Source organism: Pezoporus flaviventris, unplaced genomic scaffold, assembly GCF_033815535.1.
Source record: "Pezoporus flaviventris isolate CSIRO_AGI_PZ_B2104156 unplaced genomic scaffold, CSIRO_AGI_Pfla_v1 ptg000015l, whole genome shotgun sequence".
Taxonomy (NCBI): domain Eukaryota; kingdom Metazoa; phylum Chordata; class Aves; order Psittaciformes; family Psittacidae; genus Pezoporus; species Pezoporus flaviventris.
Window position 1 is genome coordinate 14,759,470 of NW_026892563.1, and position 27,035 is coordinate 14,786,504.

Below are 27,035 nucleotides of genomic sequence, written 5' to 3' on the forward strand. Positions count from 1 at the left end.
ATTAGCATACAGCAAGTCTATTCCTTAAAGAAACCCAGCACAGGCTGCCTGAAACTCCTGGACTAAGATAGTTAATACCAGTGACAACCACACATAACACCTCTGAAAAACTGGTAAATGCCTTAGCCCTGGCTAGGTTCACTATTCTTGTCATTGCCTCTGCAAGGCCATTTCAGTCTCACACCTCTGACACTTAGACAGCTTCATCAGACTGCCAACATAGGTGCCTAACTTTGACCCATTTTTGCCTCTGCCAATGTCGAACTTCAAATTAAAGAACTTCTTTTGCGTCCCCACCTCCAACTCCCACCCAATACGTTCAGAGAGCAGTCAGGTCCCTTCCCAGCCTTTAGTTCAGAGCTGATTTTCTAGGTATCTCCTCTGCCACCCTTTCTTTTTGCTTTTCCATTCACCTGAATTGAAATATTATCAAGTCAGTTTCTCCCATCTCATTTATTAACAAATTATCTTGTTTTTGTTAAATATTCATTTTTTTATATTTCTTTTCTAAAAATATGAACAAAGGCAAATGACTAGTAAAACAAGACTTCAGAGGAATTAGGGGATATAGGCCTGCATCTACACACATGTCATAATTTGGAGCTCTCAAAGTGATGCTGTTTTGGGGAGCCTGCTTTCTACAGGTAAAATGCTCTCTCACTTGTGATAAATCTGGGAAACACCTGCAATGGAAACCTGAGCTACCCACAATCACCAGATGTTCCTGAAGATTTAGCATGTTAATAATCAAAGGATAATAAGTTCTCTCCAACGCAATAATCATATAGTATAAATTTCCTGATAGTTTATATCTTTCTGATTTCACAAAAATCCACTGTGATACAAATATCAAGAATTAGGGTTTGCTGTGGGTTGTGCCTTGCTGTTTAAGTATTGGATAAAGAGCAGAAAAGATGATTCCCTGCTCGGTAGGAAGGTGTGAGAAATGGAAAGAGCTTCTCCTTTGAGGAGATTTTTGTGAGCATTTGTAAAGTGGATTAAGAATTGAGCTTTATTCTTTGCTTTGAAAGTCCCTGACTTTGGCTGTGTAAATCAAAAAGAGACACAGGATAAGCCCCAGAATTTAGCAGTTTAATGGCAGCTGCCCAACTTGTTGCCGATACCTTAAACTCACAAATAAAAATGTCTCCTGTTATACAATCACGGCTTTTTTTATGTTTCTCCTGGGTGGGTCCAGCCAACTTCTTTGTAACATTTCACTGTGAATCAGTATAGTTATTGACTGACTTTTCAAATTTTGAGCACAAGGCAAGGAATCTTTTCTCCACAGATATTCCTGTCAAGCTGATTACTTACAAGATTTAGTTTTCCATATGTTTCTACAACAACCAGCTTGGACGATGGGAAATTGTGACGTAGCTTGACTCTCTGCCAAGTACCCAGAATGACTTTGGGTTAAGAGAGAACCATATTAAATCCCTTAGCATAACTAGCTTGATAGGTTTAACCCTGTCTTGTGCTTACAGTAATTTTCACTCAAGTAAATTATAATATAGAACTACTACTAATAATAATAACAACAACGATAAGGGAAATAACAAGTGGAGACAATATAAAACTAAAAGGGAAAAGGAAAACAAACAATAAATACAAGTGATGCACAATACAATTGCTCACCACTCATTGACACATACCCAGCCCAACCTGAGCGGTGATCCATCCCTTCTGGGTAATTCTCCCCAGTTTATATACTGTGCATGACGTGCTGTGATATGTAATACCCCTTTGGCTAGTTAGGGTCAGGTGTCCTGTCTCTGCTCTCTCCAGTCTTCCTGTGCCCCTCCTCACTGGCAGAGCATGAGAGACTGAAAAGTCCTTGATCTGGGTAAGTGCTACTTAGCAGCAACTAAAACATCAGTGTGTTATCAGCATTGTTCTCAAACTAAAGCCAAAACACAGTGCTGCACCAGCTACTAAGAAGGAGAAAAAAATAACTGTTCCAGCTAAAACCAGGACAGCTTCTCATTCACCAGGCTGTTATAATACTTTGATTCCTGAATTTTCCCAGGCTAGAAAATCCTTGGGCATCAAACTTCAAAATTGCAATACTAAAAATCTTTGCCTCACTGCCAAGTCCTAGTGGCACTTAATTGCTGTTGGCACTGTAGGATTTTATAACCTGAAGGTTGAGCTATGGACCTCTGCAGAAAATAATTCAAAATTCCTTGAGCCAGAAAAGATGGCATGCTAATCAGCAGCAACCCTCTTGCTACTGCCAGTTTTCTGTTCTGTTTTTGGACGCTCCATGTCACCATGCTGCTGCATACAGAAGAATTAATTAGGCCAGTAATGAAGGGGACAGAGATCACACAAAACAAGGAACAGCTCTCAAGCATAGTGAGGAATTTTTGTGATATAGAGAGGCTTGTATTCCTGTTCTAGCTTGAAGGACCTTCAAACTTACTTTGCATAAAACTATCCCTGGAGCCAAAAGTGGGATTCAGAATTCTCTCTTAACAGGTGAGCAGAATAACTGAAAACTGGGGAACTGTCCTCCTGCTCCCCATGGTCCAAAAAATAGGTTTTGTGCAATACTTTCTGTGCATAATGTATCTGAATGTATAGTATTTGTACTGCAGAAAAGCTGCTAGATCTCACTGGGATTCTGGGATCTGCATTCTCTGAGGAATTAATCCCTTTGTCTCCTGTTTCTTGGAGCAAAGGAGGGGTGCAATGATGAATTTATTAGACTCAGTTATGTACTGCACAAATTTTGTATGTGTCTGATTGCATTCATGTAGCCTGCAACTATTGAATTATTGATTATGAATTGAAAGTGGACCTCAGAAATTCGGGTTCCTACTTAATCACAGGTTTGCTCTATGATCTTGAGCAAGCCCAAAGTAATACAACTTTTCAAGGACATGTATTCAAGCATATTTGGCATGAAGATAATATATTAGTCTCTAATTCTCTTAGCATTTCAGCAACTTGAATGGGAACCAATAAGAGAGTGGCATTGAATCAATGCAGAGATTTTGCAGAGTCTTTGAGAATGTCAATGTGGAATTTATCTGCATTTTAGGATCCTAAACATCTTTGAAAATTCATGTGCTTAATAAACCACTGTGACTACTAGTCTTCACTGATTATATATGGAGAAAAATCTGGCAGCCTTTGGTTAGCTCTCTTTATATTTTGCTTCCGTAATTATTAAATGAAACGCCAGTTGTAGGCTATTTGAATGCATATCAGCTATCCAGCCGTACATGATGGCAATGATACCACCTAACCCCCTAGGTAAAGACAGAGATGTTAAAATTTGAGATGCATATATAGTCTTAATGCTGGGGAACGCAAAAGCACAGAAAGCCAGAATCAGCCAGAAAGGTGTGCCTGTGTGACTTGAAGATCTCACTCTTGGATTTGGAGCAGAATTACAGACCACAGAAATTCCACCTAAAAGGACTCTAGGGGAAACTCTAAACCTGCAACTTATGTCTTTCTCGCGTGGAGATACAACAGAAAGTTAAGGCAAATTGTCAAGAGATGTGGGCTAATCATACATGCATTAATGTTCTATGTAGAGGCTCATGGTCAGGGAAGAAGCGAGCTCATCAAGCGGGTTAATAGTCCTCTTCTGATTCCATTAACAAAAATAATCCATTGCCAAAAGAGAGTTATCTGTGATCTACAGATACTTTATATTAGAAAATGAGCCTCCACTTGGATTTTAAAGTTCTTTGAAGTGTGAGCACTTGGATCACACTACAGGCTGATTTATCTTAATTTTACACAGCCTCCCTGCATAAGGAAGTATTTGCAAATGTTTTTTCTCCTCCAAAGAGTAATTACATCTAAAAGGGCAAAAAGTTCCTGGGATTTTAGTGCAGTCTCAAGGTTTCTTGTTGAAAGCTCTGTACTAGAAATGATTGTAGCACTCAATTTTACTAACCATTTTCATTTGCTTTCAGTAGACAGCTTATTTAAGAAGTCATTTTCTGGTACACAAACTTCAAAATGAAATTGTTTCAATTTGCATGATGATGGAATAATTGGTTTATGTTCTTTTTTAGAATATTGCATCAATCAATTAGCAAATAATCCATGAGTGTAGATAAGACTTACAATTTTAGTCTTGGAACATCAGTGGGACTAAAACCTTTATTTATTTTATGCAATTTATTAATAGAAACCCTAGTTATTAATTTGCCTTTTCATTTACCACTTCTAGTGGTATTTGGATTCTATTGAATGAAAAAAAGTTAAAAAAAAAATAAACAATTAGAAATTACTCAAGGCATCATTTTCCTACTAACCTATTTGAGCAGCTTTGTGTTTCTTTATTCATATTAATGAGGAATGAAAGAAAAGGTCCATCGTGCAAAGTGTTTTTAGTAATTATTTTTTTATGACAACTCTTGAAGCAAATGATACAAAATATTCAGGAGATACTTAACTGATAAAGAATTGTCTAAATCCCTCAACACTGTGCATTCATCTAGCTGCTTGTCATGTGCAATGAATTAATACCATCCACTGGTAATATTTTTTGTTTGAGCTGGACTGATTTTAAATGAGGACATTTGCAAGTATCTCATCATTTAGGCTTAATGTTAATGTGTTTACTTCTCTTTTGTTTTTAGCAAGAACACCAGGACATCGGATACGCTTAATAAGCAGCAGCAAACACTGAGGATGCACATAGACATTCCCAGAGCACAACTACTGATTGAGGAGAGGGACACAATGGAGACCATTGGTAAACTCTTGTTGGGATTGTTTTCAATGGTTAATGTAACAGGCATTTGTAGGTGGACTTCCTTTACCCACACATATTCCCCACTGCACATAGGAAGAAAAAAGAGCTACAAAGTAGCTCTTCTTTTCAGCCAACTGAAAAGAAAAAACTGATATTTTTCTCCCCTTTGAGTCATTTTGCACTTTAAGCAATCTCAGTACAGTATTTAAAATAATGCAGGACATTAGGAAAAAGAAGCTGTTTTGAAGGAAATGTAAATGAAGACTGGCAGTTTTATGATTTTCATTTTGATTTCCCACTTGGCTCTGACTAGGCAGTTGGATCACTGGCATTACTTATAAGGAAAATGAAATTCTGAAACTAAAATATTGATATTTAAAGACTTGCCACAGCCAGCTTCTGGAACTTTCATATTGCATACTGTATCCACCTGCTATAGCCGGTGGCATTTCAACATTATGATCAGTTTTCAACTTTTGTGTATCTATGTAAAATTCAAATCTAAACTGTTTCACACAACAAAAAACAACAAGGTTTCATATGTGTCTGGCACATAGCTGAACTGTCATAAAAAAAAAAAAAACAGAATTGTTTGGTGGTGGTTTTTTTTTCCAAATAGTTTAAACACAGCGTGTCTGAAATCTCAACAGAATAAAAATATAACCTGATCTCATGATTGTGTGGGTACACGCTGTGGCAAGACCCTTCAGAATGACTGTTCTTGTTAGACTGCTAACTTTTTTTGGATCAAAATCTGTGTAGAAGAAGCCTGTGATGGCTGAGAATGTAACGGTATCTCAGGGATGGTGTGGCTGAAGAGGAAACTCTGCAAGCAGGGATCAGCATCTCTGCGTCTCCCATCCATGCCCACACTGGGAAGAGACAAGCTGCTTTAGCCCTGTACCCCGTCACATTTGCTGTTAGTCTGGTATGGGGGTGGCTTCAGGGAACATTTCAGTTTGTGCTGCAGATTTGAAAAGAAGGCCCATGCTTCACCTGAAATAAAGATATTTTTTTAATGCTGATCTGACCTTCACAAAGTTTGCCTCTGTGATGCAGTCTTTTGTGCCAGGCTTCATCCTAAAGACAGTTTTTACTTTTGAGTTAGTTGCTGAAAAATAGGAAGTTATAGTACAAATACCATTAGTGCCTTGACTATGTTAATGCGATCAGTGCCTGATAATAGCAAGCTCTCTACACAGCACTCAGACTAAGGAGGCACTTTGGCGGTCTTTGACATAGTTTACTGCCAAGAGGCTTTATTCCCAACCTGAATAAGAGCTCATATTTTGCCAGAGACAGAGTAATTCGATTTCATAATGCTCATTCTGTTTATGGCCTTCTTTGGGTAAAAAATGCTAGTTATGTTATTGTGCAGAACTGTTTGCCTTAATGGTGTCTTGTCAAGTTAAAAAAAAAACAAAGCTAAGAAATGCTTAGAAGAGGAGGATCAACCTCTGCTGACTGGTAAATGCACAGAAGCCCCACTGCTGCCCTTAGAAATACATTGCAAATATATACATAGTGTAGCATACCATAGTGTAGTGTAGCATAGCATAACATGAACTTCTTGTGGCTTTTATTACTGTTATGGATGGATGAAAAGACTGTAAAGAATGCAAAAGGAAGTCTGATAGTATCCAAATAGGTGTTCTGCAAGCACAAAGTTCAAGATTTATTGCTGTTAAACCTTCTATGATCAAGTGGACCGCTTTCCTCTTTGGCATGAAAGAAATACAATACAGAGATCACAACTGGAAAAAAAAAAAAAATAGTAGTGCTATATAGCACTGGCTCTCTGCAGGGATCAAGGTCAGAGTAGAAATCTGGTGAATGTATCTTACTCCATGGGGAAGCGGTAGGCAGCAGAACCATGCAGCAGTAAAGGTTTTCACTACAGTACTCACATACTTGAAAATAAGCAGATCCCTAAGAACTGTCTTGGGTCATGGCCATCTCTTCCACAATATTCTGTCTCTGGAGAAAAAGCTGACTTGTAGAGGGGTAGTTAGAAACCTATCAACCTCTTTTTGGGAAGACATGGGCAATTTCACTGAGAACATTACTAATCATATTAATAAAAATAAATAAATATGCTGTTGAAAGGTTTAGCTGAGCTTTCTGAAAATGAAAAGGAAGAGGGCAGTGTTCAGAAGAATGGAAAGAAGGATTTAGGGCCAAAAATAATTACACACAAAGTAGCTTTTTGGAAGGGTGCTTAACAGTCTGTCTCAGTTGCACATCTCTAAGGTGAAATCACAACAGACATGAAAATTACACTTATTCTTTAGTTTTGTATGAACTTTGAGTTTAAACCCAGAGCCTCCCAAGCTGTGGTACACACTTCAAAGCCATCTTGAGACCTGCAGAGAAAATAGACCTGTCAGTGGTGGCGCCAAGATGAAAATAAATCTGGAGCCTTGCTGGGAAGCTTTTATGAAGAAAAACCCCGAATTCATTACTCATTATCTAATGGGATTTTTTTTACTTACAGATGACAGATCAACAGTCCTGCTCACTGATGCTGACTTTGGAGAGACGTCTAAACAAAAGTCACTGACTGTCACCCACACGGTACATTACCAGTCTGTGTCACAAGCTACAGGACCACTAGTGGATGTTTCTGATGCCCGACCAGGAACAAGTAAGCATATAAGAGAATATGTTATCTGAAAAGGAGAAAGCTATTAAGAAAATGAGTACTGTTCTGCTGCATTTGCATCCTCATGTTTTTTTTTTCTTCAGTCTGAAAGTTGAAAGAAATCTATTTAGGTCAGCAGAGAACATTTCTTATACAATTGCATTTCGTAATTCAATATGGTAAAAATTGAATATGCATAGGAAATACAGGTGTAATTTGAAATAATTCACACCTGGCTTTCATTGAACCAAATGCATGCTAGATTTTCATATCTGGAATTTATGGGGTAAATTAACTTAATGGCTTTTAATGTCTAATATATTTTTTCTCAGTGATTAATCTTTATTGTATTTCAAAATACATCTTCCCTCCTTCCCTCCTTCCCTCCATCGGTCGAGAAATAAATTTCTCATTATTGCTTTTCTGAAAAGTTGTATTTCCAGTTTTAGTTATGGTAAATTACTTTTCCCAGATATATTAATGCTTAGTTATTCTTACAGTGATTAAAATGCTATCATAAATTAATAAACTGTCTTCTTATTTCTCCTATAAATGTGTTCCATATCTATAAAAGTGAGGAATACGTATGAGTTAGTAATATTATCAAAGTGTAGTTCACTAGCAGTGTGCAGTTTCTAAAATTTCTTGGAATTTTTCTATTCACTGACCATTTCAGAATTTGTTTACTTGGTGAGTTCAGTGGACATAAATGCTGAAAGATCAGTTGTTAGAATACAGATTATTTGAAAAATCTGAATTTCACCTCCATTTCCATCCCAGTTGTTATAAATGGTAGCTGTTCTAGTCCTGTCTTTGTTGCTTTTCTGACTCTGACAGTTTTAACATATGGGTAGTTATTTCTTGAGGACTAGATTAGTACCACCATTTTTCATCTATGGAGAGTCATGGCATTTGAATTAGAAAATACAATATTTGTTTTCTTTCTGGTACCACTCCTGTCTCATTCCTTTAGTTCACGTACATGCTGGCTAGCCTGCTCTCCAAGAGCAAAAATATCATCAGATCATTTTTACTAGGTTGGCAGATCACGACTGAGTAAATGACAGACTCTCCATTGTTTTCCAGCACTGCCTTTTTTAATAAGGAAAAAGGCACCACCCCTAAATTACATGCCTGTATCGTACCACAGCATTTTATAGCACTAGCACCTTCCATATACCTAATGTCTTTCCTCTGTGCAGTTATCTGCTTCATTTTACTGAAGGCAGGGAGAGACATCCTTCAAATTACACTTGGATTTAACTCATGTCTAAGAATACGATCTATGTCCAGCTCAACTTTGGAAGTAGAAATCCACCATTGCTTTTATTATGCAGTAAAGATCTGATTGCAGCACCTCACAGGACTGGTTCAGAGACTTTTAGGTAGTCTTGTCTGGATTTAAGACCCTAATATAGCTTTGACAGAGGCTGGACTATGAGATTTTGTCTAGACCCACGGCTTTCTCTTGTAGAGAGGGGAGAAGTGACCAGCTGGCTGCCTCAGAGGTTATGGATAATCCATTCTGATCACACTCATGCTCACTTATGAACAAATATTCCCTTGCAGAACTTTTTAAGTTGTTCTCTAGTTTGTTTGTATTTATTTATAAAAGAGGTATGCTCCCTAAACCTTTGTCTTGCTCACCTCAGCTCTCTACAGTTGTGTTTCAGCGTATGACAGCAGAGTTGGCATAACAACCAGGGCACCAGATGTACGCTGTTTTCCATCACACAGGCAGCTCTGAAGCTTGCTGCATCTGTGCTACAGGGTCTTTTATGCAAGCACAGCACAGCTGGTGCAGAGCTACTGCTCAGCACATGCTCAACAGGATGAGCAATGACCTCCTGTGTGCTCTCCTGCCTCCTTCAAATTCCTGACAAAAACCCACTGAGTCACAGGATCAGAGGACAGCTGAGGTTGGAAGGGACCTCTGGGCACTGGCTAGTCCACCACCTCTGCTTAAAGCATGGTCAGCTAGAGCCAGCTGCCTAGGGCCATACCTGGGTGACTTTTTAATAACTCCAAAGATGGAGACTCCACCACCTCTCTTGGCAACCTGCGCCAGTGCTCAGCCACCCCCACAGTTAAGTGTTTCCTGATTTTCAAAGGGAAGCTCCTGCATTTTGCTTTGTGGCTGTTGTCTCTGATCTTGTCACTAGGCACCACTGAAAAGAGCGTGGCTCTGTCCTCTTTGCACTTCACCTCCAGGTATTTATATACCTGGATTAAATCTCTCCAGTCCTTCTCTTATGCAGACCAAGCAGCCAGACCCAGCACTGTGCAGAGTTTTTCTAGCAGCACTCTTCTTCTGTCCTTCATGACTTCTCTCGAAGCAGGCATAAGTCTCACTTTTGGCTACATGACAGCCCTGTGCCAACTTTCCACAGCTGTTACAAGCAGTGGTTTACACTGACAGGCAGGTCAGGTCATGCCAAGTGTGTTTTTGGATATTAACCATGTGAGGCAACTATGTGTTGCACTCCCAAGAGGATCAATTATCAATGGCACCGGCTTCATATTTTTCCACTGCTGTAGGGGGAAGATGTGAAACGGGAGAAGGATCAGACCATAGCTGGTATTTATAAATAAATACCTTGATTCTTTGTAGCAGCAGAATAAAAATACTTACTGGGAATGCTCAGGCAGAAGCAGTGCTGAGTGTCATTATCTGGGTATTGTTTTTTTCTTTAAATTGCTTCTGCTAAAGTCTCTTATCTCAAAGACTGACAACTTCACCATTTGAATGTCAAAGAATGTTTGAATAGATTTGAATTTTTCATTTCTAATACACTTTCTCACCATCGTTAATAATATCCTTTTAGAAGCTTTGAAGATAAATACTTCAGTGCTGATTTAGTCACTTTCTGTTTGCCACATAATGATTTTTCTATTGTACTTGCTGTGTTAGGGAGTGCAAGACTCACTTTTGCAGAAGAGCTATTTGTTAACAAAATTGAGGTCAATTTTGGCACATAGTTTGCTTTTACTCTTGTGGTCACCGTATTATCTCCAGGATAATAAAAAATAAAACATCAAACACTGATGACCTTCAACAAGTAGCAGATGGTTTTTAAAGTTTAAGAAATTTATGTATTTATTTTAAACAGACAAATCTTTATCAGCCTGTTCCTATTGAGGCTTTGTTGGGACTATTACAGGTTATGTTTTATGTCTTGGCTACTTGTTAAAAAAAGAGGGAATCTGTAGATGATTAATACCATAATACAGTAAAAGTATTAGTAAAAATGTTCAGAATAGGAAATTATGTCACCACATTGCTTAGGATATGTTTTTTTACAAACTGAGACTAGATACCTGGCTGAGGGTGTTTCTACATTATCTATGCTGGTAATTTACCTTTGGCTTTTCCTGAGATGTGTTGTGAAATCTCCAGCTAGATCTACTTGCCTTGTGCTCTTTCACATGCTTATGTCTGTTTGGTATTGGAAAACTGCTTATGTTGGAGTAAAGGGATACTGAATGTGTCAATGGGAGATTGGTGGGTCTCTCAGCTCTTCAGCGGCACTCTTTTTTAAATGTATGGTTTCATTAGAAAGCAGGTATTTCAAAAAAGCAAGAGCAGTTTGGTAATGAAAAGCACTTTCAGTGTTCATTTTTCCACCCCCCAAAAATGTTCTGAGGGTTTTTTTAACCCACATGATTTCAGTGGCCATCCCTTTCTGGCAAGGCTTGTTTCCTTATCTATTCAAGAGTCTAGTGGCAAAGATTCTCTCTATTCTCCATCATAGATCCTACCACAAGGAGGAGTGCCAAAACTGGACCCACAGCTCGCAACCGCTACGCTAGTCAGTGGACCCTCAACAGACCTCACCCCACCATATCAGCTCACACCCTCACCACAGACTGGAGGCTGCCCACACCCAGACCAACAGGGTCAGTGGACAAGGAAAGCGATAGCTACAGCGTCAGCCCCTCACAAGACACAGGTACGGGGCTCTCCGCAGGGCTGCACTGTGAGAATGGGATGGCAGTAGCTGCTAATGGCAGTAAATATTGTGCCTGTGGTTCCTCATGCCACACATGCATACTGGGGTCTTTGAAAAATAATGATGGCAATCTTTTCCTGTAGTTGAAATGTTGTACTTCTGTATCTGAAGGAAAAAGTAGGAGAGTTTGCTGCATGAAATGGCACTGACCAGAAAGGGGCAGTATTAGCAGCCAAGAACATGCCTGAGTCATAGGCAGAATGGTTTTAAGGTTTGAGCTTCATTGAGGTTAGTATTTTCCTTTTCCCATTCATGTAGTACGTTCACAGCATTTATTCTAAGCAGGGGAAAAAACAAAAACAAAAACAAACCAAACAAACAAAAAAACAAAACAAAACAAAACAAAAAAAAAAAACAAAAACCATGAGAGGGAAAAATCTGGAATTAGAGTCCAAGACGATATCACTGAATACTGCAACAGCTAGCTCTGACTTTCCTGAGAAACAGCATAGGTTTTATTCCTCTATATGATAAGTAGGAAGACACTGAATACGTTTTCTGCCTGCAGTCTTCATCTCTTCTTGATGTCTTCACAATATAAATTCAATTGTAGCTGAATAAAAAAGATTTCTCCTCTGCCCTATGCTGAGCAAGTGACAAATGTAAGAAGACAAATAAATGAGTAAATGATTAAGCAGAAGAGCAGTCACAAAGTAAACCTAATAAAGGTTAAATATAAAGAAAGGTAAAATACTATTTGAACGTATACCTGACAGAAGTGAATCCAGGCTTACTCTGCCCTCCTCAGAAGGAATTACCTGCCTTCTATCCTGATTTTAGGGTGAAAGTGTATGATACATGAAAACGCTTTGCATTAGAGCTAAAAAGCAGTAGATGTGATTGGACTTTCACCATGCAAAACAGTATGACTGTTTTTAAACTGTCTATGAGAGTGAGCATCTGACTTACCTTACATCCACTAATTTATAGGTTAGGGTTCTTGTCTTTTCACAATTCTTCCTCTTAAACTTGCAGACTTGCAAGACTTGCAAGTTTAAGAACCTATGTTGTCTCCACAGGGCAATGGCGCTCAATAGACACCTCTAGCCAGCTGTTGCGCTTCATCCTGATTTCTTCAGGTAGAATTATCATAAGGCTTTAAGAACCAGCTCTAACAGCTATACAGCAAAATTATACACTTTTTGTAGACATTCCATATTTCACTTTCTTGTGCTCCAACATTTTGTGACGCAAGGATATTTTCCAATGCACACGGCAAAGGGCAGAGATTTCAATTAGCTATGTGGTTTAATAAGCAAACTACATGCAATTTTGTAAACAGACTGTATAATCTGTTTTAACATGGCTACTTTCCTACTCTGTGTTTACCCTTGAAAATGAAGTGATTTATGTAAGGGATAGCAAGCTTTAAATCAGGCTTAAGAACATGATTCTTTGGCCAAAATGTAGCTCTATTATGCCACTTTGTTTCTGGGAAAAGAATAGAGTTAGTTTAATCTAAGTACATCAGAAGTTTAAAATTTCCAAATAAACTTCATAACAAAGGTAGCCAAATTGTATATTCAGACATCAATTGAACTAATGTGTATATTTGATCACTTTTCCAATAAGGAGTTCAAATTTCTGAATCTAGTTGACGCAGTGGATATTTGGCAGAATTTATCACTTCTTATCAAAACAATTCCAGATTTACAAAGCAGTAGGTTTTACGCTTAGGAGACATGTATTGCAGCAGTTCATAGCTGTAACTATGTTCAAATGTTCTAACTAGAAACCATTAGAAATTTTCTGATGAATCTAGGTTTCATGAAGGTCAACCTGGGTTTGGATGAGCTCTCAGCAAATCTAAAGTAGGTGTTAAAGCATATTCTTGCAGGAATAGTGTCCCCAGTGCATGAGATATGGGAAGTTGAAGGTACCAAGCTTCATGGACCAAACAGGTCTTTTGCGTGATTATCATATTTACAGACCCTGCTCTGTGGCACTGTGGAACTGCGGCCTTCCAGGACTTTCCAAGCATTCAGAAATTTTGAAAGACATAATTTTTGTCTCATTTACAATTCAATTGTGAAAGCAGAATGATGTTTCCTGGAGGAAACATCCGGGGAGAGCAGGGGGAGGAAGGAAAGGAGGAGAACAAAAAACAAAAACAAAAGAAAACCACAAACAAAATCCAAAGAAAAAAAAAACAAAACACCTACAACACTAAAACGCCTAGGCTAAGTATTGGCCAGCTCAAAAACTTAAGCAAGTTACAGGAGATCATAAAAGTACCTGTCATTTTAAATAATGTATGGTCCTATTTACAAGTGGCAGGAGTGGTGTTGTTTGTGCAGAGTGAAAACAATAGCACATAATAAAAAAGATAAAGATTTGCAATAACAACACAGTTGCCTCTGGCTGCTATAGGAGTCCCATTTTTATGAATTAGCTATTACATTGGGTCTGTTTATTGAACATCTCCAATAATGTCTGAAATTGTGCAGATCTTGTGGTGAAACATGACTTCTGGCCAAGGAACTTCGGAAAGTCCTCTGCTTTTCCAGCCCACTAAAGTAGAAGTGCAATGGGTGCAACAGAGCAGTGATTCGTCCCCACAGAAATGAGCGCTGCGTTTACAGAAGACTTTTTAATGTATCAGTAGCCATTTACACTTTCAATAGTAGTGTTGTTTAAGGAATATTGATAGTCTCAGAAACTCATCAGCAGAAAAGAACAGCTTGTAGGTCACAATAGCCTATGTGTCGAATATAAAGCCCCCATTAGCTTCAGCAGCGCTGAAAAAAGCACCTGAATTACTGCAGGCTGATAGCTGCCAAAGTACTGCATTCTTAAGACCTTTGGTCTGAATGAAATGAGTTAGTATTTTACCTGGTGTCTAGAGAGACAATGCCTTTATATTTGACCTTTGTCCTTAAAGCTTTCTCAAATAAAAAGATGCAAGACTGAAAAAGGTACAGAAAGACCATCCTCTCTCACCTACACATCACCTCACAGAAATGTATCTGAGACGCATTAAAAAGATCATTTAAAGAAGTTGTTCCTTATTTTGCTAAATCTGTTTTGTGGGTTTCTAACTTTTATTTTTTGAGAAATTATTTCTTGTTTTTTAAAAAAGTAACCCTTTTCGTGTATTAAAGGTTATATCTTCTAAACCGTGAATTTAATGCTAAGCTTCATAATGCCACTAACAGACTAAACTTCACTTTAGATTATCTGTAATTATCAAGTAACTGGCTAAACTAAAAATTGTGCAGACATTTACAGTGAAGCAGACTCATTTAAATCACCTTGATAACTTCAAGGGCTCTGCATTTTATTAAGAAAAAACATCATTTCCATAGCTTTTCTTCCAAAAAGGACTGTGCAGATGTTTTCTTTCTCCCATTGTGTATATTCCTGATGCTTAGATCGAGCAAGAAGCAGCATGGTCTCCACAGAAAGTGCCTCCTCTACCTACGAAGAGCTAGCGAGAGCATATGAGCACGCAAAAATGGAAGAGCAGCTGAGACATGCCAAGTTCACTATTACAGAATGCTTCATATCAGACACATCATCGGAGCAGCTCACGGCAGGGACTAATGACTACACAGACAGCCTGACCTCAAGCACACCATCAGAGTCGGGGATTTGCAGGTTTACCGCATCCCCTCCCAAACCTCAGGATGGAGGGCGAGTGATGAACATGGCAGTTCCAAAGGCACATCGACCAGGTGAGACATTAGAGGTAACATTTTGGGTCTTGGGTTGACCATTTCACCCCATGCCTAGGCTGGTTAACAGGAGCGGGTATAAGGAAGGAAGAAAGATAGTGTACAATACATCCTATAACTACTTGCAGAGATAACTGCTTTTTGTCCCAGCTAATATAAGATATGCATATATTTTCCCACATACAGAAAAATTAGGAACTTGGAATTTAGGAACAGAAGGGGACTGTCTAGGCCATCAAATCCACTCTTTTACTGCTGTAGCCATTAGGCAATAGACCCTTCTGGGATAAATAAGACCATATGCATGTGGGTACATATGCCCATCTTCAACTCAAACCATCCACCAATAAAAAGTGTCTTACAGCAATACTCTACTTTGCTCTTGAGAGCAAAGGTTTATTATCGGAATAGTTCACAAAGACAAATTGTAGGAGACGTACTATCCCTTCTGCCTTTTAGCTTGTCAAAGATGTAATAACCCTTCAGTTCTTAAGCTGTTATACTCTTCCTTTGACTTCTCCTAATATCAAACTAAGATTATCTAAAGGGGGGAGAATAAAAAATAGAGAAAATTGAGACAGTGCAATAGCTCAGGGGATATGGAGCCTTCTACCTTCAGACAAATTTAAACACACTCCAACTTCTTAGTGACAGAAGGTGCCTGAAGGACATCTATCTACTGCGCTCAATCAAATCGTTACTTCACAAATAATGCTGCTTCTAGTGATATCCTGGTGCAGAATAGCATAGGTAGATTACCTGTGGTACTCTGAGATCAAATACGTTATAAAATCTTCTCAGAAAATTTGTCAGTCTTTGCTACAGAATACATGATGTGACATTGTGAAGGAAGATTCAAATGGGAAAAAGGCATAATTATATTTGTGTGCTTTTTCCAAACATTATTTTTTTATATTATTTTAGTTTACTTTACTAGCGTGGGTGGAGCTATTACATAGACACAAAGTAATCAGTAATGTTTATATATGTAAAAAAGAGTAGTGAATGAAGTATAGTCTTTTGCTTAATATACACCATAAATGGAGGGCAGAGGAATGGAAGATGGACAGTGGTGTTAGGAAAGTCATTCAAAAGCAGGACCTAACACTGAAAAGAAATAATGAACAATTTTGCTAGAGAAGGCTAAAGGAACATGGAAAGAAAAAGACCAAGCAAAGGCAGAAAATTACAACGCACAAGGCAGGAAATTAGTGTGTCATACAGATAGATAAGAGGAAAAATAAAATAGTGAGAGAAATCACTAATTTCTGTGTAGTCATAGAGTAGAACCACAAACCCAGGAGCTGTAGAAATAGATAAAGATAGAAATACTTTTCATTTCTAACTCAAAAAAGTAAGATAAATATTTGCCCTTGCTCTGCCAAAGGGAAGCATCTGTATTCTCAGCTACGTAGAAAACTGCAGCTCTCATTTTCCAGTCAACAAGCATTTTTTATCATTTCTTTAACTAATAGCTTACTCTCTTTCTTTCATGTTCCAAATACATTATTTATGCTTATTTAGTATTTGGAAATATTCTAATAAATTCCATATAGAAATTATTTTCTTGAGGGTATACAACACCAAATTTTGGTGTCTGTGCTTGTGTTAAAAGCTTCCCATGTTGGAGCATCGTATGAGCCCCTCTAGTGAATTACATACTGGTAACTTTTTTCAGCTCAGTTTAAATGGCTTGAATTATTACCTGCTTTTTTTTTGATTAGCCTTCCTTTACAGTCAAAAAATAAAATATATTGTAAAATTAATATTTAGCTTCAATACCTTGAAAAAAATAGTGTTCCAATGGAGCAGATTGAATGTTGGATCATAAATATTGAGTGATATATTATTAAAAGCCTTTTATGAAGGGCTTTAAACAAAACATATGGGTAGAAGGAATTTTCAGTAATAGCAGCAGACATTTTTAGTGTTCAAATCAGTAAGGAAAGACTTACTGGGCATCTTTCTTCTTTTACCCACCATTTCAGAAAATCTGTGGAAGTAATTAATAATTCAAATGCAATTAATCAAATTCTACATTTGGGAATATGGAGAAGAAATTAAAAGTTAAGGTATTTAGATTAAGTAGATGAAAACATTTGAGTGAAACACTGACTGTGCTTCTTTAGCACATCTTTATTCCTTTTCTTTCAAGACAACTTTTACTTGTTTTCACGATGCTTTGCTTTTCTTCTACCCTGACTTGATCTCTTAATTGAAAGTGATATTGTACAAGAACTCATGCCTCCTCCATCCTAATTTCTGATCTCACTTTTCAAACTGCCTTTAATGCTACCTATTGCAACTTTTATTGTTGCAATAGTTTAAGAGTCTGCAATAAGTAGTATTTGTTTTTCAGAACAATCCCCAAAAATTATAAGACCATCTCAGTAAGACTGTAAGAAAAAATTATAAATGGGACATTTTAAAACTAATCTACCCAATGGCAAAGCTACAACTTTATTGAAGAAAGGTAACAGTAGAGTTTACTGGTGAAGACTTTGTTAGACCTAACTGACTCAGTTATTATAGTACCTATTTCTTAGCTTGTTGCTACCATAAGTGTTGATATGAGGAAGTAAAATATTAGACCGCCTGAGGCTTGGCTTTAGAACTTCCTGTGAGTTTCTGAGGGCATCCCAACTCATGTCACTGATTGTTGTCTTGCTTTTCGAGCATCTCATAGGATTCTTTTGTAGCTATATAGGGAAAACATCTTCCTGCTCATCAAACACATCCACTGTATCCAGCAGGTTTGAGACCTCAGGATTGCTCCAAACTGAGATGGTTAATGATTAGGAGTAGGGAACCTGAACACTTTTTGATTGAAGGAGGAGAAAGGAGTGATCAAGATTCAATGACTTGTACTCTGGGAGCTGACACCAACATGCTGTGACATTCCCAACTTCCATACCATTTTAATTCAGAAATTGAATCAAAACATTTGATCACCCCATCACCTTGAATTATATTTGGATGGCTCATCAGATGTCTAGGCAAGCTTAGTAATTGATCATTTCTAGCACTAGAACTATGAATTAGGACTGTCTTTTCAGAAACTTCTACATATTATGTACAACTCTAACTCTGTAATTAGCAATGTGTACTAGTTGATTGCCTCATATTCTAGCCCACTGTAAGTCTTCTAATAGAGTTTTTTACCTTCCAGTCAGCTGGTGCTGCAGATGCACATGCACATCAGCAGGCAGAACTGCTTCTGATTTCTGGATTTATACACCTTTTTCCTGACATTTAGTTTAAAGAAATAAGAATCAGTTTTATGAAGTCAGCTCAGACCTAGAAGCTAAAAATACAAGGATTTTGCCAGAAGCAATAACTTTGTAATGAAAAATTGTGGAATCATAGTCATACCTAATGTCACTGTGAATAGTAAATAAGGAAACCAAGTAATTTTGGCATACTGAATCTGAGACATGCACTGGGACTTCTGAATGATTTGGATATTTGTCATGGTTATTCTTTTATAATTCAGACTGCCAAATGCATTATGCTGTAGTACACATCTCTACATTTCTGCTGAAGTTATTGCATCACAGGATCACAGATTGGTTGAGGTTAGAAGGGACCTCTGGAGGTCATTTGGTCTAACTCACCCTGCTCAAGCAGAGTCACCTCTGGTAGTTTGTTCAGGACCATGACCAAATGGGTTTTGAGTATCTCCAGGGGTGCAAGCTCCATAACCTTGCTGGGCACCTGTGCTCATTCACCCTCACAGTAAATACATGTTTCCTGATGTTCAGACAGAGCCTTCCGTGTCTCAGGTTTTGCCCGTTGCCTCTTGTCCTGTCACTGGACACCGCTGAGAAGAGTCTGGCTCCATCATTTTTGCACCCTCCCATAAGGTATTCATATACATTGATGAGACACCCCTCCAAGCCTTTTCTTCTCCAGGCTGAACAGTCAGAGCTCTCTCAGCCTTTCCCCATATGAGAGATGCTCCAGTTCCTTAATCATCTTAGTGGCCCTTATCTGGACTCTGTATCTTTCATGTACTGCTGAGCACAGTGCTAGATACTGTACTCCAGGTGTGGCCTCACCAATGCTGAGGGAAACATCACCTCCCTTGACCTGCTGGCAACACTCGTATTGTAACCCAGGTTACAACTGTCCTTCTTTGTCATAATGGCACATTGCTGCCTCATAGAATCATAGAATATTTAGGGTTAGAAAGGACCTTAAGATCATCTAATTCCAACCCCCTGCCATGGGCAGAGATACCTCACACTAGACCATGTCACCCAGGGCTCTGTCCAACCTGGCATTCATGTTCAACTTGGTGTCCAGCAGGATCCGAGGGCCTTTTCTGCAAAGCTGCTTTGAGGCTGGGTGGCCCCCAGCGTGTACTGGTGCATGGGGTTGTTCCTCCAAAGGAATTTTGCACTTCCTCTTCTTGATCTGCATGAGGTTTGTGTTGGCCTATTACTCCAGCCTGGCAAGGTTCCTCTGGACAACAACATGACCTTCTGGCATATCAGCCAGGCCTCCCAATTTTATGTCATCAACAAGTTTGCTGAAGGTATGATCTGTCCCATCATCCAAATCATTATTGAAGGTCTTGAACAGGATTGGACTCAATATTGACCCCTGGTATACACCACCAGTTACTGGCCTCCAACTAGACTTTTTTCCACTGAACATCCCCTAGATTAGCTGTTCAGCCAGTTTTCAATCCACGTCACTGTCTGCTAATCCAGCCCATAATTCATCAGATTCTCTATGAGTATCTTACAGGAGACAGTGCGGAAGCCCTTACTGAGATCAAGGTAGATAATGTTCACTAACTTCCACTAACCTACCAAGCCATTTATTTCATCACAGCAGGTTATCAGGTCAGTCAAGCATGACTTCCCCATGCTGACTACTCCTGATCACCACCTTGTTATTTATGTGCCTGAAAATGGTTTCCAGGATTAGCTACTCCCTCACCTTCCCGGGGATCATGATGAGGCTGAGTGGTTATAGGTTCCTGTGTCCTCTTTCTTCTCCTTTTTGAAGATAGGAGTGACATTTGCTTTCTTCAAGTCTTCAGACACTTCTTCCAACCACCATGATCAATCAAAGATTATTGAGAGTGGCCTCACAATGACACCTTCCAGTTGCCTCAACAATTTTAAGTTCATTCCATCAAGGCCCATAGATTTATATATGTCTAGTTTCTACATGTCAAGTATTCCCTGACCTGACCCTGACCTGATCCTTTTCCACCAAGGGTATGTCTTCCTTGCTTCAGCCTTTTCCACTGACCTCTTGGATCTGCGGTTCCTGAAGGCTGGTCTTGCTGGTAAAGGCTGAGACAAATAAGGCATTCAGTACCTTACCCTTTTCCACATGCTGTCATCTGGTTCCCTGCTCCATTCAACAGTGGGACCACATTTTCCCTGGCCTTCCTTTTGTCACATATATGTTTATAGAAGTGTTTCTTGTTTTCTCTGACATCCCTGGCCAGATTCAATTCCAGTTGGCCTTTGACTTAACTAACCACATTTCCACGTGCTTGGACAGTGTCTCTATATTCCCTGCAGATTACTTGTGCCTCTCTTTATGGTTGAGTTTTGCTGGGAGCTCCTTGTTCATCTATGCAGATGAACAAGCTAGGTGAAAAGTGCTATTATCCTGGCACTTTTGCCTGAGCTTCTGCTCACTGAATTTGGAGGAGATATTTCTTGAATATCAATCAACTTTCTTGATGTTACTTCTAATTGACTGTAAAAGCAGTTGTAGATGTTTTCTGTCGCACTGTCCTGACATCAGGCCAAAACTTTGAAGTATATAGAGACAGTGTTATTAAAGAGTTTACAATAAAAGTTATTTTAGGAGTTGCCTTCTTCTTAAACTTTTCAAAAGTCATAGCTACATGAAAAAGAACAAGGAAGAAATATTTTTTTCATTAATTCCTACATTCAGTGTTTTGAAAGCATATCTTATGTATCCTTGCATTCTGATCGTTATACCTCCATAGGCAGATTTTTGGAAAAGGATAAGATTATACGTAGGTTTTGCTTTAGCATCAAAAATACCATCATTATTTTCCCTTTTATAATAGCACATTGTAAAGCACTAAGCAAATTGAAATTGATGCGTAACAACAGCTAATGCATAGCTTTCAAAAAAAAAAAAAGAATGGATGCAGGCCTGAACATGGGATTTTGTGGACTTCACAGAGCTGGCAGACCTAATCTGCTCAGGCCTTGAATCTCACCCATTGCAAATGGTGACATTTCTCTGTAAGCCATCAGAGTAGTCATGTGTCCCAGGAGGCACATTTAAAGGGAATATTGAGGCAGTAGAGATAGCATAGCAGTATTTTAAGCACATGGGATAAATCCACCCTTTAGAAAAGTGGGTCTTCAATTCCTAAATTCTGTGCAGTGTTAATATTCTTCATGGTGTAAAAGTTATGCCAACACATTATTAGCACTGCATCTTTCTTGCCATCAAAACTCCCAGAAGTTTGGGATTATGATTACTGTTCCCTTCCCCACAGTTGTCACTAACTAGAAGTTTGTTTAGCAAGACCAGGTCTTCAAGGAATAGGTATACTGGGAAATTATCTCAAAAGTATACTAGGTCCTTCCAGATCAAAACTGAGGCACTTTTTCATATTCATATTTAGAAATGCAACAGTTGTTACTCAAAGTTTATTTCAGAGGTTGACAAATGAGTCATCCCTTCATCCTCCAAAGCTGTCAGTCAATTCTTGCATTGAGAAACTGGGTGGGACAGAAATTGGAAAGATATATATTCTCTTCCTACATCCCACTGTGTCATCAAAGTTGTAATGTAAAAAAATGGAAAATATTTGTAGAGGTTGAAAAAGTTTCGTAATAGTGTTTCTTTTCTGTTTGTTTTTTTTTTCAAATTAACCACAAATTGAGTTATCAGAACTATTATTCTTAACTGCAATAAACATTGCAATAATAGTTTATTAAAAATAGATTCCTGTTATCATAATTTTAAATCTCTGTAATAGCCTCAGTGAAGAAGCCTCTTGAGTTTTTTTCCTCTCTTTATTCCTAAATTGTGACTCTAGAGAAAAGAACAGCTATTAACTGTGAAATATTTTAATATTTCTGTGCTTCCCAAGTGCTATTTACCTCTGGGGTTTCTTTTATGTGTTGTTGTTTTATTTTATTTTTTGTGGAGAGACCATTTACTTGCACCCTTCGGCAATGGAGCTCATGCTTGCAAGAAATAATGTCTGACCAGTGCTTGAATAGAAAACATCCAGAAAGTTTTCATCAGGTCTCTTGCTATTTGCAGAAACTTCCCTATCATAGGAGTACTGCAAAACTCAGACCCACCAGATTATATTTTTCTGTGATGCTAATCAGCACAAAAAAGGACCTCTTGAAATATATGACATTATCCTTGTGTTAGCTTGACTCGGACCAGACAGAAGCTTGTATACCTGATGTTACAAAACAAATGTAAGCTCAATTTGACAATCCCTCTTCCTTTCCTGTTTGGAGATCACTTTAATACGTAAACTCTGGACTAACAGCCTTTCAGATACACTTCCAGAGAAGAGTTATCATTCACTAGGTATATCAGACCAGGAGATTTTTAAATCCATTTAAAACATCACAAGATTTTACATCTCAGAACCTCCTCTAAAACTTTCCTGATGATGAAAGGAACCAGTTTGGATGGCGGATAGGGAGAAAATGCAAAGGCATATTCCTCCTGCTGCCCTTGTGCTGTTGTTTTCTGTGTGAGGGCAGAGCTCCATTCGCTGTCTGTCAACCGTCTCGCTCAGCCTCTCCATCCCAGAGGAGGAGATCTGTTCAGCAGCCACATCCTTCTCATAGCAGCCCGAGGACAGAACACACCTGCCTTCAGCGGGGCTCTCAGTAAGCAAGTATGGATACTTCTTCGGGCTGGGTTTTTACAGGTGGGCACCTGAGTCAGGCAGCCTGAGTCCAGTTCTAAGCCTACTGCATATTTACTAGGAAAGATTTCCAGCCTCTCCAGCTTTGCTGAATGATCAAGTCTTTTCAGTATTTAAAGATTCCTTAATTAGCATTCTTGACCCAATTTACAAGTTTCTTGCTGCTTTGATTAATCCTCTCAATTTGAACAGCAAAGTCTTAGCTGGCAGACAAGCCTTAAGCTAGAGAATGCAAGTAGTTTATTAAATAACCATTTACAAGGGTCCCTTAAAATACAGTCTGGACATAATCTGCAATGCATAAGTGCTGCTTTAAACACTCAAGTCAAGAAACAAATCTTCTTTTCCAGTATTCAGTCACTACAGCTAAAAATAAGCTGCTTAGCACAATAAGAAAAATATGAACCAGGCAGTAATAGAAAGCACAGTATATTTCCATTGCAGCCCTGTAACCTGAGATAAAGAAGTGTGAACTCTTTTCCACTCATCTATGAGTTCAAGGGTGATGGAATTATTTCCCTCTTCTACTTGATGCAGGCAAGTGCGACATAGTGATGGAGTCTATGTAGAGATTTGCTTTCTATTGAAAAGTTGCTGACAGTGCTCTGTAAGCTGCAACAGTAACTGAATCCAATACAGATTCGGCCAATAGGGATTCAGTAATGGCTGGGACTCTTGACTTAGGGCTTCCAGCTCACCTTTCGCCTCCTTTCCACATGCCTACTATATTCTTCTGCATTAGCTAAAAATACAGTTGTACAGTTCTACAATTTCCAGATCCCAAACTGAATTTCTTGAAGATGCAGGGAATCTACATTTTTTTGTTCAGAAATCCCACAGCAAAGCATGTGAAAGCTAACATATAGATTGTTGTCTTTTTTTAGTTCTACACTGCTCCATCTGGTTTCAAATAAAATAGGATACATATATAAAAATATATATGTGTATACACATATCATATATCGTGTGTATGTAGAACAAAGAAATCACCATCGTAACTCCACAATTGGAGACAAGTGTCCAGTTATGAGAAAACTACATAAGGAGACAAATCAAAATACACTGGTGGGAAAACTGCAAGACAGGCAAAACAGTTGTTAGTGGAGAAAAAAGCTTTTTGCTATGCTATTGACTGTAGTAAATACTCTTCACTTGTATATTAACTTACTTGTATGTATGCTTTCTTACACATGTGACATCTTCTGAAATTGCACCCGTAGATGTGCATCTCTAATGTTTCCATATTAAATTCTCCTGTGCCTAGAACACCTCCTTTTTATTTTCTATTGCTCTGGTGGAAAACCAGGAATATGTCACAAAGAGACAGACTGTGCCATTGGCTTCTTATCATAGAAATAGCACATTGGTGAAGAGAGTAAATGGCCTTTATCCTGTCTCAGGTTTTATTTCTGTGAATTATCAGGAGCTTTTTCTCCTTCTTCTCTCAAAAGCTAAATGTTCTGCATGGATGAAAACCATTTAATTCCGCATTTAATGTGACATGACTACATACTTGAAATCATTGGCTTGCATTATTTTTCTGGTGGATTTATAGACAAAAGCTCATACTGCAAGTTTTTTAACCTTACCAGTACAATAAAAAGGAACCTGAAAAGGTTCATATCAAAAGCAAAAATATTATGAGATCATAAAGGGAAACTGTATCAGTGTGAATCATGAGTTTAGATAGGGTAGCTGTTCAGTTACAAAGACAAAGTTTCTGTGCAATTCTATTTTAGATAGTGTATAAGATGTCTGGAAGCTAAATACAAGCCATTGATGATAAAAGTAATTTAAAGTATTTTTAGAGTTGTCATCTATAAATCAGTGATGCTGGTGTTAGGAAGATTTTTTTATTATTAATTTTTTTTGTTAGAGGAGAGAAACAACTGGTACCATTTCCTCAAGGACTCTACGAGGAGTATGTAGAAGCACAATTGTCTTTTTCTGTTGCTATCTGTCTAACTTATTTCTTATTTTGATTTGAAAATTAACTGTGACATTGGAAAAATACAATAACCGAAACTGTGCTGGTTTGTAATACTATTGGGGTTTTTGTTTTCTTCTAGGATAAAGTTGCATGTTAAGGGAAACTGCCATTTCCTATGTTTTTATTACCAATAAGATCTTTCTTATTAAAAGTGAGATTTTTTTTAACTTTAATTTAATTTAGTTTTTCTAAAGCTGATTATTTGCTTCGTGGGTGTTATTTTTGTTTGGTTGGTTTTTTTTTCTTTTCATAAGCTGCAACTATTAAAAACTGGCAATGTTTTCTGTAACTTCAGAGGCATAGAATTCAACTTCAGTTAGTGGAGAGTTTTATGCCTAAAGCAAAGATTACATTTATCAGTAAATTTTTAGCTAATTTCATGTTCTTACAGTCATAACTGCAATGTTGAATTTCTGAAACTACCAGCTAATGTTCCAAATCAAATCAAAGATGCTGTGTCCACTTCAATTAAAATAATTGATTTTTAAAGTATTTCTGTTAAGAGTCTCTATCTTAAACCTCACTTCTGCAAAAACTAGATTTTGTCTGCTCGTGCCATTTTAATTTTGAAAATGTCAAAGCATTTCACTTTGATAGTGTTGAGGCACAGTGTGTGTGATTTTTCTGTGGGCTTTCAGTCAGCCCAAGGTAACCAGAAGCAGTTGTTTCCATACAGTCAAGACTTGATATAGCCTTGCTTTAAGGTCCCTGCGGTTATATACAGCTGTTACTGCTGTAACTGACATCACACACAGCAGGCTCTGCTAATTTCCTCTGTGCCAAGAGGACTTTAATGTAATCTGAGATCTATAGGAGAACTGAGACTATGGCATCTGAAAATGTAAAATGAATCTTACCTTCAAGAAAGGCCATGCTATTTTTTTTAAAAAAAGCTGAAACTGTTATAACTAGCCAAACAAACTTTTGTTTTAACAGTACATTCTTAATCTGACTGTAGTGGTAGTCTTTCCTATCCATTTAAGAGCTTCTTTATATTCTAACCTTTAAAGCACAGTTGTATGTGCTTTTGGATGTGTTTCAGTATTGTTCACCTTTTCATGCCATCATCCTTAATTTAAATGTAAGAGCTAAACTTCTAGTCCCTACGGATTAATTAACAAAATGCAATGAGGTGAATCAAGCTGATAGACACGTGGAGACCTAGTTACAGTAATTCATCCATGAATATATCTTCAACAGAGCAGCAGGGCAGTGATGATATTGGTTTCCTCATTGCAGCCTGACATCCCTGTAACTATTAGTAGAGTGTTATGCTCACCCATCACTTTGGCACAGTCAGGTTTAGTCATGAATTCATGGGTATGGGGCAGAGCCCATTGAGGTCAGCAGAGTGGCTCCCAGTGATTTCAGTGAACTGTAAGTATATTTCAAAGTCCTCACCTTCCAAGTCTCTGTGCTGAATATAGGCTCTCAAGATAGCCTAGTAATAAACACGTGAAGGATGCCAGTTTCCATGGAGTCATGATTGATTTAACCCTCAACTGAAGTGATGTATAATTGAACAGTTTCTGTTCACTGCAGCCTGGATCACTAAAAGAGTCTTAAAACTCCAGCACTGCTAACTGGAGGCACCTGAGCAAGGGCTTCATCACAACTTTTCCAGTGGGCAGGAAAATGCTGTCTCTAAGCATGCTTAAAAATGTATGAAGCAGCATGCGTGACAGGGTGAAGACAGAAAAGGAGAGGTCTCATGCTTTACTTTTCTATCATCATTTCATTATTTATTGACAATTTTTCTGGCTTTAGTTTTGGAGTGCATATTGATTTACATGGTGAGGTCCCTTTTACAGGTTTTTATAACTTAGATGTTTATAACTTAGACCTTAGAACTAAGGAAGGACTCTGTTCTGCAGATGCACTGACCCTGTGAGGCTGAACATCCATATGGTTATCTCCGTAGGGTCTAAATCCTGTAGCTTCTGGAGTTTGCTTCCTTAGACCACCAGCTCAACTGCAGAAAGCCCCTTAAAAATATGTTAGTTCTTCTTAAAGTTACTTCTGAAAGGTACAAAACACCTGACAGGTCTGGTATATGGTCTCACTCTGTGAGAGACCAAAGTTCTGCTT

General features: G+C 38.2%; 1 protein-coding gene across 3 annotated transcripts in view; it reads left to right on the plus strand.

The window, feature by feature from the left end:
- DSCAM (DS cell adhesion molecule) overlaps positions 1 to 27,035 on the plus strand; it is a 455,521-nt gene that overhangs the window by 420,155 nt on the left and 8,331 nt on the right. For all 3 annotated transcript variants that reach the window (XM_061453544.1, XM_061453545.1, XM_061453546.1), the window contains 4 exons: positions 4,608 to 4,723; positions 7,218 to 7,367; positions 11,117 to 11,314; positions 14,746 to 15,048. In XM_061453544.1, the coding sequence (XP_061309528.1) occupies positions 4,608 to 4,723; positions 7,218 to 7,367; positions 11,117 to 11,314; positions 14,746 to 15,048 (767 nt within the window). The remainder of the gene's footprint in view (positions 1 to 4,607; positions 4,724 to 7,217; positions 7,368 to 11,116; positions 11,315 to 14,745; positions 15,049 to 27,035) is intronic.